Here is a 17,149-nt window from a genome sequence, read left to right as displayed (position 1 = left end):
CCACAATTCCAGGGACTTATCTGATCCAAAAAAATAAACAGCCATGAATCTCATTTGATTTGTATGAGGAACCAGAGATTATCATCTCTACTTCACATTGAAGACATCTTTTAAACATATTATTTGTACAATGTAATGATCTAAACATTCTGAAAGTTAGTGGAATATTAAAAGAACAATTTAAAGAAATTTATTAAATTTATTGATTTATTAAATAAATATTCATTGGGCACTTTATTTTTTAGGCACTGAAGTGAGAAAAGAAGAAGCAAACATAACACAGTCTAGATGAAGATGTAGATAAGTTGTCAGGCTTTCCAAAATGCCCAAGCTATTGTAACAATAAGGGAAAATGCAGGATGCCGTGGAGGGACATGAGAGGTTCATATGAAAAATCAGAGAAATTTGTAATTCCCAAAAGACTGAAACTTTTGAGAGAAATCAAAAGAAGCATGTTCTAAACTGTGTTGTCATGTATTACTTTGAAGGTGTTTGGAATTTAAATGCACAGAATGGAAAGAATATACAACTTCATTTTCAAGAATTTGACTTAGAAAATATTGCCGATGTAGTGGAGATCAGAGATGGTGGAGGAGATGATTCTTTGCTCTTAGGTAAGTCTGCAATTTAAATACTGTGAAAGTTATATGGTTTGACATTGGATTGATGGAGAGAGCATTTCCCAATAACTGTAATCACTCTTTTACAACTAGCAAAATGAAATTACAACAGCAGAATAACATGTCAAATTTTATGTGGAGCTTCCAAAATGAGTGTTTGCAATAATGACAGAGTAATATTCTTCTCGAGCGTTCTTGGCAAACCAGAATTAATATTTTTGCGTGAGCAGTTTCTACCAGCTATATTAATTTACTACTAAGCATTACCCCTTGGAGAGTAAGAGCTAAAAGATGTATATTACTCAATTTAATATGCATTATGTGTACATCATATTTCCAAAAATAGCTATTAAATCCAGTTTTGTTTCACTTCAAACTAAAGGAACAAATTGTGTTTTTATGCAAAAGTTTTCTGTGATTTTTTATTTACATTTCATTATTACTCTGATTGTCTGTGTCTCTAGCACCAGCTGCTTCTGTATCTGAGAATGATTCAAATATTGACCAAAGTTGATTTTACCCTATCTTCTACTGATTACTAATTTTTAAAAATAGATATGGGAGAAAAGTGTACTATTCCAGAGGAAATTCTTGTATGTAGGTCATAAAATACATGGTAACATAATAAAAATCTATCAGTCAAATGTAATAGCTAATATCCTATTTAACTAGTACCAGTTTTTAGGAAAGTGTCTCTTGATAAATAATACATTAAATTATGAAAATGTTTATAGGGTCAACTGGAGTGCATGAAACAACCACACTTCACAAATAAAAGTGTTTTATCAAACTGTGCTTTGGTCTCATATTAATCATGTCCTACAAAATCGGGCCTGGTAGCTGTGCAATCAGGAAGCAATCCCATGAACACAGCAACAAATGGAGGAAGATCAGAGGGAACTTTCTATAGCAGTACAGGGACCGGGTGGTGGAGAGGGTTCCCAGTGATACTAATCCATCACTGCTTACACAGGGTTCTTCAGCAAATTCCCACAAAGTTCTAAAGTGCAGGTTTCCTAGAAGAGGATTTTGAGAGCCACACACAGAAGACATCAACAATGAAAAACTCAGCGGGGCTGGGGGGCTAGTGCTAATAAGAACTGAGGAAATTCAAACTCGATTTTTATATACACAGTTAGGTACACATTTTGACTTGTTTTCCCATTCGTAGTTTATATTGTCCTAATGAAAATTTCAGTGTTCTCATGATCTAAGAAAAATTCATTTTCATCATTTCACCTCTTAATATTTACATCATTGAAAAGTAAATAAGAATTCCAGAAGATCTCAGAATTGTAGTTTTCAAAATTGTAGGCAAGAAGTTCTTTTGAAACAATCACTTTCAGGGATTCTAATACATAAAATATCTAATAATTTGACAGGTACCTAGGTGGCTCAGTCAGTTAAGCATCCAACTCTTGATTTGAGCTCAGGTCATGATCTCAAGGTTGTGCGATCAGACCCAGCATTGGACTGGAGCCTGCTTAAGAGTCTCTCCCTCTGCCCCTCACCCATTCCCTCTCTAAATATATATATATATATATATTTTTTTAATATAGCGTGTGTGTGTGTATAGGAACATATTTTTTAATTAGCCTAAGACTTTATTGTGTAGTAGAGAATATTCCATGATTTATGAAACCCCCAAAGCCCAGGACTTAGTGGGAAACATTTTGAAAGCCACCACTGAGGTTTGTATTATCTGTATCTAATTAATCAAATCCTTCAGCTTAGGTTAATGATTCGACTCACAAAAAATATCAAATAAATTTAGATAAAAATTTGCTAAGGAAAGCTATAATCTCTATTGTTTTATAAAGGTCTTTAAAAGCAGTCATATAATCATTTATTCTGGGAATAACATGAGCTTTGAATAGTAGTAGTGCTAAGCCAGATAATATCATGAGGAATTCATCATTCAATTTCCTAGAAGCAGTGTCCAAAATCCAAAAGGAAGTACACAATTATGTACGTGTGGTCACTTCCTGAGCAGCCATGCTGCAATTTGCATACCTCTAGAAGATGGAACTGAAAGAACAGGTATGTTTTCTTCTAGATTCAAAGAACCGTATCAGTGATTATCTTGCTTTCATTTGGAACAGCTGTGTACACAGGGCCTGGGCCAGTAAAGGACGTGTTCTCAACCACCAATAGAATGACTGTACTTTTCATCACTGACAAGCTATTGGCAAAAGGGGGATTTAAAGCAAACTTCACCACTGGCTACTACTTGGGGATTCCAGGTATGTGCACCTGGGATTACATGTTGCATTATAACTTTTGGAGCAAAACGATAAAAGCATGTAGTATTTCGAAGCCTAAATATGACTTCAGTGTCTGCATTCGAATACACTCATTCTTTGTCATCTTATCAGAGATTTTCTTCCTTCCTTTACATCTGCATAACCGCTGCCTAAGTCAGTTCAAAGCAGGAATCCACATCATTTTCAGCAGGTTTACTTGCTCTTTGATGGGGTATAAAGTCGTGAATTTTGTTCACTTAAGAGGGCCATTTTCAATGTTAAAAAGTGGGTTACTTGGCACTATGAAGAAGGAGGACGACCTGTCAAGTTCCCTTTGCCAAAAGCATTTTCAGAGAACAGCAGGGAGTCAGGCAAATGAGCTGTTCGGATTCCAACAACATCCAATTAAAAAATTAACATCATTAACTTTTTAAAGACAACTGGGATAAAGCTGCTGCCATGAAGGAGGAAGGAACTTGATGCTGATACTCCTGTCATGCACAGCCTTCTTATCCTATATTTGTATCATACCATCATATAATCAGCAGGAAAACACAAAATTGCCTGCCTGCTCATCACAGATATCTCTGTATCTCTGTGCATGTAGATACAGGATAGGGTATACCACTTTGCCTTTGACAATCTACAGAGAATTTGTGATCACGTGCTCCTTCCCTTGGACTATGATTTTTCTTGTACTACTCCCCCTCCACTGTGGTTCTCTGCTGGTGCAAATAAGTCCGGAAGACAGAATACATGTCACTTCCTTTATCTATCTTTCCTTTCCATGGGAGACTGTGGTCAGTTTGTCTTCAACTAGAATATCTAGAGAAGTGGTAGGGTCAAAGCATGATCTTCGTCTGGCCTGTTATCTAATCTCAGATCCAGCTGTACAAATATCTGTTCCTCCACTCACAACTAGCCTAGACTTTTGACTCCATCTCTGGAAGTTGTATGCTTTCAGCTTTACTGCAAAGTGGATCTGTATCTTGTTTCCCCTCTGGCCATGAAAATAAGCCACAGCAAGTATTATCCAACCAGCTTAGGCAGAAGCGAGTGATAGCCCAATCAGCTAACCTGCCCTTCTGGATTTCATGATTGGTTTTAGAAACAGCTACTTGTGACTTCTAAGCAACAGTGACATGTATCAATCAAAATATTCAGTTAGTGATATTAAGAACTATGATAAATATACAGTATAAAAAATAGCAATAAAGACTTTGAGATCTACTGAAAATTAGATTTTATCTTAAAATACAGTACATAAAAAAGGAGAAAATGTAGAAAATGACAATATTTAAAATACTCTATACATTAAAACTACTTATTTTAAAATCATATGTATAATTATTTTTCAAAGGAGTAAAAAATATAGTGACATCAAAGTAGCAGTAGATGTTATATATTTATGAAAGTATATGTTTATAAATATATATTTGTTTGACTATGTATAACATATATATATAGAGAGAGAGAGAGAGACTATATATATAGTCAGGAACTAATTTAGGAAAGAACCATATCACTGCTTTGAAAAATATTAATCAAGATAATTTTGACACTATCGTTTTGTTTTGCTTTTGTTTGTTTTCAGTGTCAAGTTTTCGTTTAAATTCCAGTTAACATATGGTGCAATATTAGTTTCAGGTGTACAATTCATTGATTGATCACTTACATATAACACCCAGTGCTCATCACAAGTGTCCCCCTTAATTTCCATCACCCATCTAGCCCATCCCCCATCCACCTCCCTCCATCACCCCTCAGTTTGTTCTCCATTCTTAAGAGCCTCTATGGTTTGCTTCCCTCTCTCTCCTTTATTCCCCTCCCATATGTTCATCTGTTTTGCTTCTTAAATTCCACATATGAGTGAAATTATATGGTATTTGTCTTTGTCTGACTGACTTATTTCACTTCTCATAATATTCTCCAGATCCATCCACATCATTACAAAAGGCAAGTTTTCATTCTATTTTATGGCTGAGTAATATTCCATTATATATATATATATATATATATATATATATATATATATATATATATCACAATTTCTTTATCCATTCATCAGTCAATGGACATTTGTGCCCGATATTTATAGCAGCATTATCAACAATAGCCAAATTATGGAAAGAGACTATCATTTTGAATCAAGCTACTGATTCTGTTCCTTGAAAATTCTGTTGCTGCTGATTTTACTATGATAACCACATTTGTCTGCCAATATTTTATTCCAGTTTTTTTTTCTTTGTGGTGTACCTACTATTTTTATTTTAATTTTATTCAACATTTGATTTAACTTAATCATTTGATTTTCTGATGATACTTTTAAAATGTAGATCAGTAATGGACATGGATGAGAGAAATTTGATATATAATATTTAGTTCTAAGATAAAAAAGACTTTGGATGTGTGTTGTTGATAAAATCTAATTGGTTCTTATTGTTACATAGAAAGTAAATGATATAATAAAGAATTTTAGTTAATAATAGAAGACACAAACTTGTTTCAGTATTATTTTTATACCTGAAATTATGACTTCTAATTTTTTATAAAAAATTAATATTTAACTTTAGCTTCTAATATCTTGCTGAACACCTGCTCCCCCAAAAATAATATTACAAATCAGTTGCCCCTTAAGATATTTGGAAAACGATGGCCATTTTAGGGCAGACGACTCTCCTGTTGAAACTCTACCACAACCAACTTATTCTTTCTGATTTGTTTAGAGGTGTTTGTTAATGGCATAAATGGCACAATTTGGTTGATTGCCTACCTGTCCATACACTCTGGCACCAAAATATCCATGTTTCTACAAAAATTGCTGCACAAAAGCATGATCAAGAACACAAAAACAATAGATAAGGAGATGGAAAAATGTGAGAATCTACAGTGGCATGCAGGGAAAAAACACCAAGCCACAACTTGAAAATAATAAGCATTCCCAAACGAAAAGAACCAGACAAAACTAACAGTGAAAGGTATAAAGGGGGGAAAACTATATATTTGCTGGATCTGATTAAATGCCTAAAAATCACAAAGTCTTACTGCTGTCTGTAAAAAATTAATAAGCAACAATCAGTCTTATAAAATTTCCTATTTAAATTTTTAAATTTTAGGAGGATGTTTTTGACAAATTCCTAAACAGAATAAATATAATCATTTTTCACATGTGTTAAAAATCAGATCAGCACCTGGGTGGCTTAGTTGGTTAAGCATTTGACTCTTGATTTCTGATCAGGTCATGATCTCAGGGTCATGGGATCCAGCCCCATGTTGGGCTCCATGCTCAGTAGGGAGCCTGCTGGAGATTCTCTCTCTCCCTCTCCCTCTGCCTCTCCCTCTTTTCTCTCTCAAATAAATAAGTCTTTAAAATATCAGTTCAGCTTTATATATTACTCATTTCATGGTGAATACTTAAAGACAATACAGTGATATTTCTGAAGATCTTGTGAAGAATTTAATGTATGGGCATCAATATCATCTATTTGGCACCTGCCATCTATTATTTGATTGCAAAAGAATTAATTCTTCAAAGTACCTTAAAGAAGTGTAAGAAAATACCTAATACCTACTCTGCTGGAGAAGAGGGCTTCCCAAATTTTTTCCAAGAATGATGTCATGGAAAAAACTTTTGAAAAAGTATTATATTTTTTAAATCATTATATTGTACATCTGAAACTAATACAACAATCTATGTTAACTATATAAGCATTAAAATTAAAAACTTAATTAAAAAACAATCTGAATTTAAGAAAAAGAGAAGAACTGAATAATTTTCTTTCCAAAAAAGATATAAAAATGGCCAGAAAGTACATGAAAAGATGCTCAACATCACTCATCATCAGGACAATGCAAATCCAAACCACAACGAGATATCAACTCAGACCTGTTAAAATGGCTATTATTTAAAAGACAAGTAATAAATAACAAGTGTTGGTGAGGATGTGGGGTAAAGGGAACCTTTGTACACTATTGATGGGAATGCAAACTGGTACAGCCACTATGGAAAACATTATAAAGGTGCCACAAAAATTAAAATTAGAACTGCCATAGAATCCAGCAATCCCATTTCTGGGTATGAATCCAAAGGAAATGAAATCAGAATCTTGAAGAGATATCTGTACTTCCATGTTCCTTGCAGTGTTATTTACAATAGCCAAGATCTAGAATCAGCCTGTGTCAGTCCACAGATAAATTGATCAAAGTGGTGTGGTACATTGTATTCAGTGGAATACTATTCATCCCTGAGAAAGAAGGAAATCCTGTCATTTGTGACAACATGGATAAACCTTGAGGGCATTATGCTAAGTGAACTAAGTCAAAGGAAGACAAATACAACATAATATCATGTAGGTGGAATTTAAAAAAGCCAAACTCTTAGAAATGGAAAGAAAATAAATAAATAAATAAATAAATAAATAAATAAATAAATAAACAAATAAATAAATAAGAAAAAGTATATTTTTAAAGAAATAAAGATGAATTATAAAACCAACTGAATTAATGAGATAAAAAACTAACTCCAACCAATAGGGAAATGGATTTTTTTTCATAAATCCAAGCAATTGGAATAACTATTGGGCATTCCACCATCTGCAAAAAAGAAACCATTTTGATACAAAATTTTAGAGAAAAAAATATTTTTATAAATGAGAGCAAAGGAAAGATGTGGAAAGAATAGATCACAAAAAGAAATACAGCAATAAATCTCTTCCAACAAAAATATGACAGTTTCTGGTTTTTAGTAGATTTTTATGAGATAAATACAACACCAAGGATTTTGAAAAATGTCACAAGCAATTCTATTCAAGGGAAAGCCTAAAGAGCACAATCTTTTACTTCCAACACGAAATAGATCCCAAGTTTTTGGTGTAGGGGTTGTCCATGTTCGTTTACTCATTTGCTAGATTGCAATTACTATGATTTTGTTATTCAAGAAACAAATCATTTAGGGAGAATTCCTGAATGAAGCTAGAATGGAGGCTTCCATGACCAGGACTGTGTGGTGAATATTCTGGGAACGTGGTTTCCCAAGCCTCCTGGACAAGGGACAGATGCTGCTGCGGAGTAGAAAATGGAGTGAATGAGTCATCATCAGCACAATCTTCTCCCAGCGGGATTTTTACACCAAAAGACGGGAAAGCAATTATAGAAACAGGGAATTGGCAGTGGAAGATAATCAAGCTGGTAATGGAAAGAGAGATTGCGCATACTTATCTGTTTATATGGTGCCCTGCTTTGAGGATCATTTTAGAAAGAAGTATGAAAAGGATATCACAAATTTTCAGCGTTTATGTACATCATTTATCTTCTGAGATATTTTAAGGGCACCTTCCAATGCATTCAACTGAAATATAAAACAATTGTATAGCATATTTTTGTATCTCCTTTCCTTATCCTATTTTTTAGCATTTCCTTGTAAATTAAACTAGAGCATATGAAATATAGATTTATTAAGATCTGTCTCCCATAAATGTCCCCTCATTGCTCTTTTCTGATGCTCAGGGTCTTAATTTGGAATTCAATAGTGCTTATCAGTGGCAGCTGATTACATTTAGGGGTTTAGAGCCCTCCCCAGATTGTGTGGCATGTGCCTTAGAGATCAATTCGGTTCCATTTAAAGCCAAGCATATGTTGACTAAATGAGGCAGGGCTACTGGAGACTTCATAAAAAGAAGATGGGAAAATTCAATTCTTCGCAATATTTCTTCTTCCCTCTCTCACTATGGGCATAAAATGATCGGAAGTAAGATTTCAGAGGCCACAGAGAGTTACACTTCTGGATTACAGACTTCTTAATGAAGCCGAACTACTATATGTTGCAAAGAATCGGAATCCCGTTCATGCATGTAAGGAAAATTTTGAAAGAGTTTATTCACATTTTCTTCAGAACTTATAATTTCTACTCAGTGCAGCAACAAGAGATCATTTTGCCCCATTCAGCATTTTTTCATTGAATGCATCCATTTTACAGAAGCAAGTTTTTTTCTAGATTCGTAGGATATAACCACAACAGCTTCATGCCACAGCACAAAAATAAATAAATTATAATTTTCAGATCTTTATACATGTATTCATTTATATTTTCATTCAGAAATTTAAATTTCCATTCAGCAAATATGCGCTTTACTAAGTAAATAAAGCCTGATGACACTAGTAAATGAGTAAAATAATCAATAAACTTATCTATGATTAAATTATTGGCATTGAGAACTCATTTTTGCATAATGATTTTAACAAGCTATGAAAACAAAGTAATGAGATAATTTAAAAATAACTCATCGTGACTAACATTCTGTATTAAGATATTTAATCATGGATATGTAATTAGGCTGTCAACTTTTTAAATAAATATAATATATATCAAAGTATAGGTTTAAAATAGAATATACAAATACAAATACATGTATACCTAGTTTTAAGCCTTCTTGCTTTTTAAAGGAAAATTAATAGTGGACAGTAAAATATAAAGTCGGTAAAAATATTAATGCTTGCCTGTAGAATATGAAATTGTCTTCGCCCATTTATCATCTAACTAATCTGGTTAAAAACTATGTATTTGTGAAACAAATTGATAATTACATTTACAAGAACATCCCTAATAGTATTATAGTTGATATATGTAACCTACTTCTCTCATTGGGGTAGAGATTTGTAGAAACAACCAGTCCAGCCATGTCTTCCTTAAAATATTTTTTTAATTAATGTGACGTAGTATGGGTTGCAAAGCTTCAAAGTTTACAATAAAGTAGAGACAACTCCAATTATTATTTTAAGAGACCCAGAGGAAAAGATTAAGTATGCTTTCTTGTTTGTTGATACGGTTATCTGAGGGGAAGGGAGCGCAACTGGAACATGGAAGTGAGAACATTAACTTAAAATATCAGTGAAAGGGATGCTTGCTAAGTGTTACTCTTTTTGCTGTTGAGAATATTATTCATTGAACATTCAATATATTCATACTGGTATACCAAATACATTTCTTTTTTTTTTTTTTAAGATTTTATTTATTTATCTGACAGAGAGAGACAGAGATAGCAGGAGCCAGGAGGAGAGGGAGAAGCAGGCTCCCAACAGAGCAGGGAGCCCGATGTGGGGCTCGATCCCAGGATTCTGGGATCATGACCGGAGCTGAAACCAAGTGTCTGACACTTAACTGACTGAGCCCACCCAGGCACCCCCCCAAATACATTTCTTTTCTTTAACTGACTCTCAGAATACACCCAAGACATAATAGTATTTATTCCCATTGGACAGTCAAAGAAACTAAGGCTCAGAAAGAGTAATTTATTTGCTCAAGGTTGAACATAAACATAAAGAAAATGGCTAAATTGCAGATTAAAACAAGGTCATAAGATTCCAGAGCTTATGTTTTAGCCACCATTCAAATACAAGCAAGCATATTTTATCTCATAATTTGTAGAATATATTTCTGTTTCGCAAATCAATAGAGTCACTATTAGCCAATCAATTGCCCAATTTAAAAAATGTATTTATGTCACGTCAACTCTTACTAGGGTTCGTACTGAACTTTGAGGCATATTGCTCATTTAACATGAATTAATTCTCTTAATGTTTAAACAGATATTACTGATTTCCCACTTTATGCCAGGCATGTAAAGATGTGGGTATTTCAGTTAGTAAACTGTATATTCAGCTTATAGAATGGACTCAACAAAACTGTAAACAGAAGAAACTTCTTTTTCTCCACCTACTTTATTTCAAATCTCCCTTTGGCCCCTGGATATTTCAGGCAGATCTCTTCACTCTCCTAGTTATGTTAGGTATTAAATTTTCTTAACTGGGTAATTAAGACTGACTTCTAGATACTAAGATGTACTGTCAAATACAGCATCAAAACTTTAATATCATCTAGTTCAAAGTTTCTTTCATCTCCCAGTTCTGGTACAAACTTTAGCCTAACAAGTTAAGGTAGAGGAGAGTAAAAATACTGCCTTTGACTCATTTTCCACCTTCTTTCCCTTCCATCTTCTTATAGCTGTAGTGTCCGAGGAGAGGCAAACAGTAAAATTCTATCACCACTGTATTTTTCTTTTGGCTAACAGTGGCTCCTGGCCAAATGCTAGCTCCTTTGAAGGACAGAACTGTGGGTTCTTTGGAGCATTCCTCTCCTGCCCCCCCCTTCCCTGGGACTACTACACTGTTGGCATGTGTAATACTCTTTCTAGACAATCTCCCATAGCCCTACTCAGCTCCTAATCTATACTCTTCCCCTACCCCCAGCTTCTATCTCTCCACTTTCTGTTGGAGACGGCTTGTCCTGTAAGGCAGCTGTCACTCAATTATCCAGTGTCATTGGTCAAAAGGAAACTCATGCACTTTTCCCACATGGAGAAAATTAGGCTATTTTCACTGCCACCCTCTCTCCTGGTCCCTAACTACCATCAAGGGAAGTTCCAGCTTAACTTCTGACTTTGAATTCATTACACAGGAAGTGAGCATAAATCTTTATTTGTACAGCTATATGCCCACAAACTTTTTAAGAAACTAAAGTCACCACCTCCTATGAAGTTATTCACTATACTTCAGTTTAGTCCAATATTTTTCAAAAAGCTGATCATGAAATCAATTTATCTGGTTTTGATCAGTATTTCTTATTATGGAATGGAACAAAATAGAATAGAATAAAATTCAGAATAGAATAGAATAGAACAGAATAGGGTGTTTAATTTAGTTACACACACACACACACACACACACACACACACAAATTGACCAAAAAAAGTCTGAAAGCTCCTGCATTAATCCCATGGAAGCACCAGCCCTTGTGATTCTTCAGTGTAAAAACATTTCCGGTGGGGTGTGCGTGAGGGGCTTCCTCCTTTAAGGCAACTCAATATGAATTGTTGTCTTGGAGCCTTCCTCACTTGGTGTGCTGGATGCACCATCTTCCCCTCTCTCCCTTGAAAATGCTCTTCTTCAAGGACATTATGCAGTCTTTTTAGAAGAAACTTTAATCCTCTTTTTATATATGTATATACCTGGAAACAGGTGATGAGTATTGGTAGTTGCTAGACCAATTTGGGTTTTTTGTTTTGTTTTGTTTTGTTTTGTTTTGTTTTGTTTTGTTTTGTTTTAGTAAGTGTAGTATGGCTACATTTAGTAACTCTTTTTAGAGTGTAACAGTATCGATTGGTACTCTCAGATTTGGGGCTACAACCTAGATTTAAAACAACAGGAATGATTCAAATGCCATTACATTTGGTCAATATAAATTGAGAAAGTCCATACGGAGGTTAATACAGTTCAGTTTTGAAACCACTTTAACAAGAATTGTGTCTCCTTGAAAACATAGAATAGTTTATGAGTAATATCCATAGTAGCTTTCAAAATATAGGTTTCCCTCTTCCTTATTTTTATCAAGGGTTGCTTCCGCATATGATCACCCATGATGATGTAGGGGAAGAAACATCAAGCCTCTCCATACCCAACTACTATCTCCCTTCTCAGGGAAGCCAAATCCCATGTGGCCTTCAACAGAGATCCTAGTACTGCCAAGTAGCGATCTTTCCCCAGCCCACAATTAGAAAACATGTTGAGGGAGCAAACCCTTCTCTCCCTGCATAAAACCCTGTAAGATCAAACAGTTCCCAGAAACGGCAACATCCTCTTTCCTCAAACAATGAATATGTCCAGTAGGCCTGTTTTTGCACGACTCGAATTCTGGAAACCACCAGCTACCTCCAGATCCACTCAATTCCCTCCTTGTTCAGCCTTTTCATTTTTCTTCTGTTTCTTCATATGCCAATCACATTCTCTTGACTCCGATGCTGACTTACTTATTTGGAGCTCCATCTTTAAGTTCCTAACCAATTACTGCTAATGCAGAGATTCCATTTCTTTGTGACTACTTTTCCCCACCTGACCCATGCTTTAACTGATCTCACTGTTTCCAGCCTGGTCCAACTTTGGTCCCTCCCGAAGGCAACTTCCACATTTCTCTATGGTATAGGTTCGGATGTATCATTTGGATGGTGGGATCAATAGATCTTTTTATGCTTGTGTAACATTCCAATGGTTGTTGCTTGCATGTTCGTTTGGGGTGGAGGAGTTTATTGAACAGACTAACAGAGATTGTGAGGGAGGCGTGTATCCTAAACCTCTTGGCCATCTCTTAGAACTTCTCTGTGCTCTGCTGCAAAGAAGATGCCTAAGGTTTTATCCACACTTGTCTCAAGCCACATCTCTGGCTTTGACACTATTATTGCAGAGCTATTCTGAGCAACTAAGTGTATATAGTCTTAGTTGCTATTAAACCTAGCTCAACCGTGCACTGCAGGAAAAGGCTGATGTGTAAAGCGGCAGAAGTGGGATGGATACCACAGGATCATCTACTTGTCACCTCTTCACCCTACACATGAATATTCTCTCTCTCTAGAGCCCTGCAAGGAAGACTACTTTCAGTGTAAGAATGGAGAGTGCGTTCCCCTGATGAGTCTCTGTGACGGTCGTCCACACTGTACGGATGGCTCAGATGAAGCACATTGCGGTATGTTCTGTTTTTAGGAAAACACTTTTGTCGCTTCAGCCTCTACATTTAGGAATGTGTTTATCGGGACACGTTTTGGTGCTTTTGGGTGTGGTCATCCCCCAGCGATTTTAGCACCTCCAACGTTATTCTGGTTAGGAGAAAAGTTCACATGCAGACCCCTGTTTTTTGTTTGTCTATTTAAATTTGACATTTAGTAACTATAAGTCTAGGACAACCCATATTGCCATAGAAAGTATAAAATATCACAGAGACAATGGCCTGCACCAGGCCCTCTCATACCGCCCTTAATGACTGATACTCTGCCCATTGCCTGCACGGGAGACCCCCTCATGTTTACTTAGAGCTGTGTTAGACTTGTTCCCTTGCGTCCTTGGTTCTTCAGTACCTACTCCCTCTGCTTTGTTGAGTCCTTGGTCTAGCCCACTTCTAGATCTCTGTAATGTGATGAGCAGTGGCTACTGTTAATATGTCTTGCTTTTATTTCTAAGCAAATACGTAATGCTACTTATTATGTGTCACACACTACAACACAGCACTGTAAAACAATCTGAACATAATAAGAATTAGCTCTTTTTAGCCACGAGAAACCTGAGGCTTGGAGAAGTTCCGTGGCTGTCAAAGACCACACACCTTGTAAGGGCTGGAGTTGCCTTTTCAGCTTAAGTCTGTCTAATTTTAAAGTCAATGCTTATTTTGCTCAGAATAGGGAAAAAAATATAAACAATAACACTGACTTACAGAATTACGGTATGGTGTTTGTGGTAAAACTATCATGGCTGATGTTTCACCTGTTTGATGAACTAGCTTAGCCTTGCCCAGTCCCTGCCTAGTCACTCACAGCCTTTGTACTGTATCCAACATGCTTGTAAGATGGTGGGGAAGACGACAGAAACCAAACAGCTGAAGAACAAGGCCAAAGAAACTAGTTTCTAGAGAAAGAAATGGGGGGTGGGGAGGAGAGTGCTTAAAGTTGTTTCTGAACTTGACTTTTCCTTCTTTCAGAGACTAGCTCGTAAGACATGCTCCTCACAAATAACTTTTTTTTCTGCTTATTTTCTGTATTGATAGGCAATAAACTCCCATATCTCTGCCTTTCCCATTTTTATAGCTATATGAAAGAGCAAAGTTAAGTCTATCAAATTTATATTTTTCAACTTAACACACTCTTAAGAAAAATTACAATCAATCTCTAAACTCTAAATGTTAAGAACATTGCACATGTACTTTACTTTTTTTTGAGAGAGAGAGAAAGCAAGGAAGGGGGAGCGGCAAAGGGAAGGGAAGGGAAGAGAGAATCTTAAGCAGGCTCCACCCCCAGCATAGAGCTTGGGGGGTTTCGATCTCAGGACCCTGAGATCATGACCTGAGCTGAAATCAAGGGTCAGATGCTTAACCAACTGAGCCACCCAGGGGTCCCAACACATGTAGTTTAGAGTCCATCATTTACTTTTAACAACTTAGGTCAAAGTGACCCTGTGTGTGATTGAATCTCTTTAGTGCGCCTTTTCAACGGCACGATGAGCAACAATGGTTTGGTGCAGTTCCAAATCCTGAGCATATGGCATGTAGCTTGTGCTGACAACTGGACCACCCAGATTTCGAATGATGTCTGTCAGCTGCTGGGACTAGGGTAAGTAATTCTACTCAGTTCTGTTTTAAGAGATTCTCTAACTTTTTTATTGGCATCAAATTGGGTTTACTAAGACATTTAAAATTTATGGAAGTTATGAATTTGGAAAATACACATGAGAAAAAGGAAGAAAATAAAAATCTTGATTAACACCATTCTCAAAAACAACCACTGTTAATAGCCTTTTTATAAATATGATATAAACGTAAGTGTATAGGAATACTGTATTATAAAATCATACAAAATATTGTGTTATGCTGTTTTGTAGTCTGCTTACACATGAACATTTCTCATGTCATTAATATTTTCTATAGAAATCAAAGAAAATGAAATACTCTACGCTGTATCACTATATGTGGTGTGTGTGTGTGTGTGTGTGTGTGTGTATATGTATAAAACTAATCACGAGGGTCCTTAGAGAACATGCTTTTGTTATCTTTGCGACATTTCCATAATAATGCTTTTGGAAAATCTGTAGCAGTATAAGTACTATGAGAAAAGTTATGTAAAATTTCAAGATTTTTGAAGAAGCATAATGAGAATGATAATTCCATATTAATGATGCACCTAAAATTTATTATAGTTCCAGTCTGTCATAATATAGTACATCAAATATACAGGTTCACCATATTCATTTTTTACCTTCCCATAAGTCTCAAAAATAATGAGGTTTAAAATAGAAGGGGATAGTAATAATAATCTGCTTCTTTTAAGTTGCATAGTCAACTCGAATTCAGCATTCTGATCCTTTGGTATTCATGATTTGGGAGATTTAACCATATTAGATCATGGATGGTTATTTTATCACTTATAGCACTATATTATTTACTAGTTTGTCTTGTCATATTACACTATAAAGTCTATAAATATAGGAACTATGCCTATTTTATCCATTACTGCATTACTAACATTCAGACTTATCATTGTCTCAAAATATAGGTATTAAATAAACATTTGTTAAAGCCATAGATTATTCACTACATATAAATATACATGCATATGAAATAGAAACATCTAGCTATCTAAATGCCCAAAGTTGTCCAACTATAGATCATTATCATTTTCCTTCTGTCCTGACGGGGAGTGATTTTCTAATCCATTCTACAAATTTTGGGTCAAGTGAAAAAGTCAGCATCTACACATACCCTCAGCATTTGGCAATGATCTCAACTGTTCCTAGTTCAGCAAAATCAAAGATAATTGATTGCTTTCTTTATAAAGGGCCCTTATTTCTAGCTGATTAATAATCACGTAGTCTTCATGCTATACACAGGTTTTCAAAATTTATTTTGAAATGTTTATTTTTTTAACCCAAGACACATTTTCCACTAGAAGTAACATTAATGCAGTGATAAGTCTTGGTGTAATTTATAATGGCCATTTAATTTCCAGTAGACTGGGAGAGTTACATTGTATATTAATGCCAATCTAGTGCCTAACCACCACATATAGGTATTTAACCATAGGAGAATTTGTTGAGGTCCCATTCAGAATGTCAGAAATATCCCCATAATTTCTTACAATTTCAATTGAGAGTTTTCAACTTCCTTTACTTCCTAAAATGCTGTTCATTCAGAATGAGAACTCCCCAGATTTAAGCCTCATTCAAGTGATGTCAACCTCATCAGGAAAACAAATCCCAATAAAGAGCAAAGGGAGGATGTGAGTTTTATCATTCATTATGTAAATAATCCTCAATTTGATTTATATGCATTAATCAGAGACTTCTTGCACTTTATATATATTATTGTTTTTATAATACATTATAGCTTGTATTCTAACAAAAATTCTTTCAACATGGGAAACTTTGAGACATAAAGAGGCTTAGAGGAAGGTAAGCTGTAGAGGGAATAATGTTTTTTGATGAAGGGTCAACGGAACATTGAAACTGACAGTTGTTTGTTTATTCTCACTTAAGTAAAGTACTGGGTAAGTGGCATGGATTCCAGATTCCTACTTTAATTTTGATTTTATTTCAATAGTCATAAGTTCATACATGTGAAGCCCTAGGAAGTCATTTGCTTTCACTACTGAACTTGTCAGCAATTCTTAGGCATTGTTTTATAGACTCAGGAATGTAGTGAAGATTAAGCTAAGGAGATTGGTAACTTGACCTTGTTTCCACAAGTGATGAATCCGCGTG

At 35.3% G+C, this 17,149-nt stretch overlaps 1 protein-coding gene across 1 annotated transcript in view; it reads left to right on the top strand.

Moving 5' to 3' along the window:
* Nucleotides 1-17,149, top strand: part of TMPRSS15 (transmembrane serine protease 15) — a 111,803-nt gene that overhangs the window by 60,310 nt on the left and 34,344 nt on the right. The window contains exons 16-19 of the mRNA XM_045785712.2: nt 489-614; nt 2,723-2,863; nt 13,263-13,373; nt 14,874-15,006. Coding sequence (XP_045641668.2) covers nt 489-614; nt 2,723-2,863; nt 13,263-13,373; nt 14,874-15,006 — 511 coding nt within the window. The remainder of the gene's footprint in view (nt 1-488; nt 615-2,722; nt 2,864-13,262; nt 13,374-14,873; nt 15,007-17,149) is intronic.

This window comes from Ursus americanus, chromosome 4 (assembly GCF_024610735.1).
Source record: "Ursus americanus isolate L20-20 chromosome 4, mUrsAme1.1.p, whole genome shotgun sequence".
Classification (NCBI taxonomy): domain Eukaryota; kingdom Metazoa; phylum Chordata; class Mammalia; order Carnivora; family Ursidae; genus Ursus; species Ursus americanus.
Note: the sequence above shows the minus strand (reverse complement) of the source record. Positions and strands in the feature narration are given on the sequence as shown.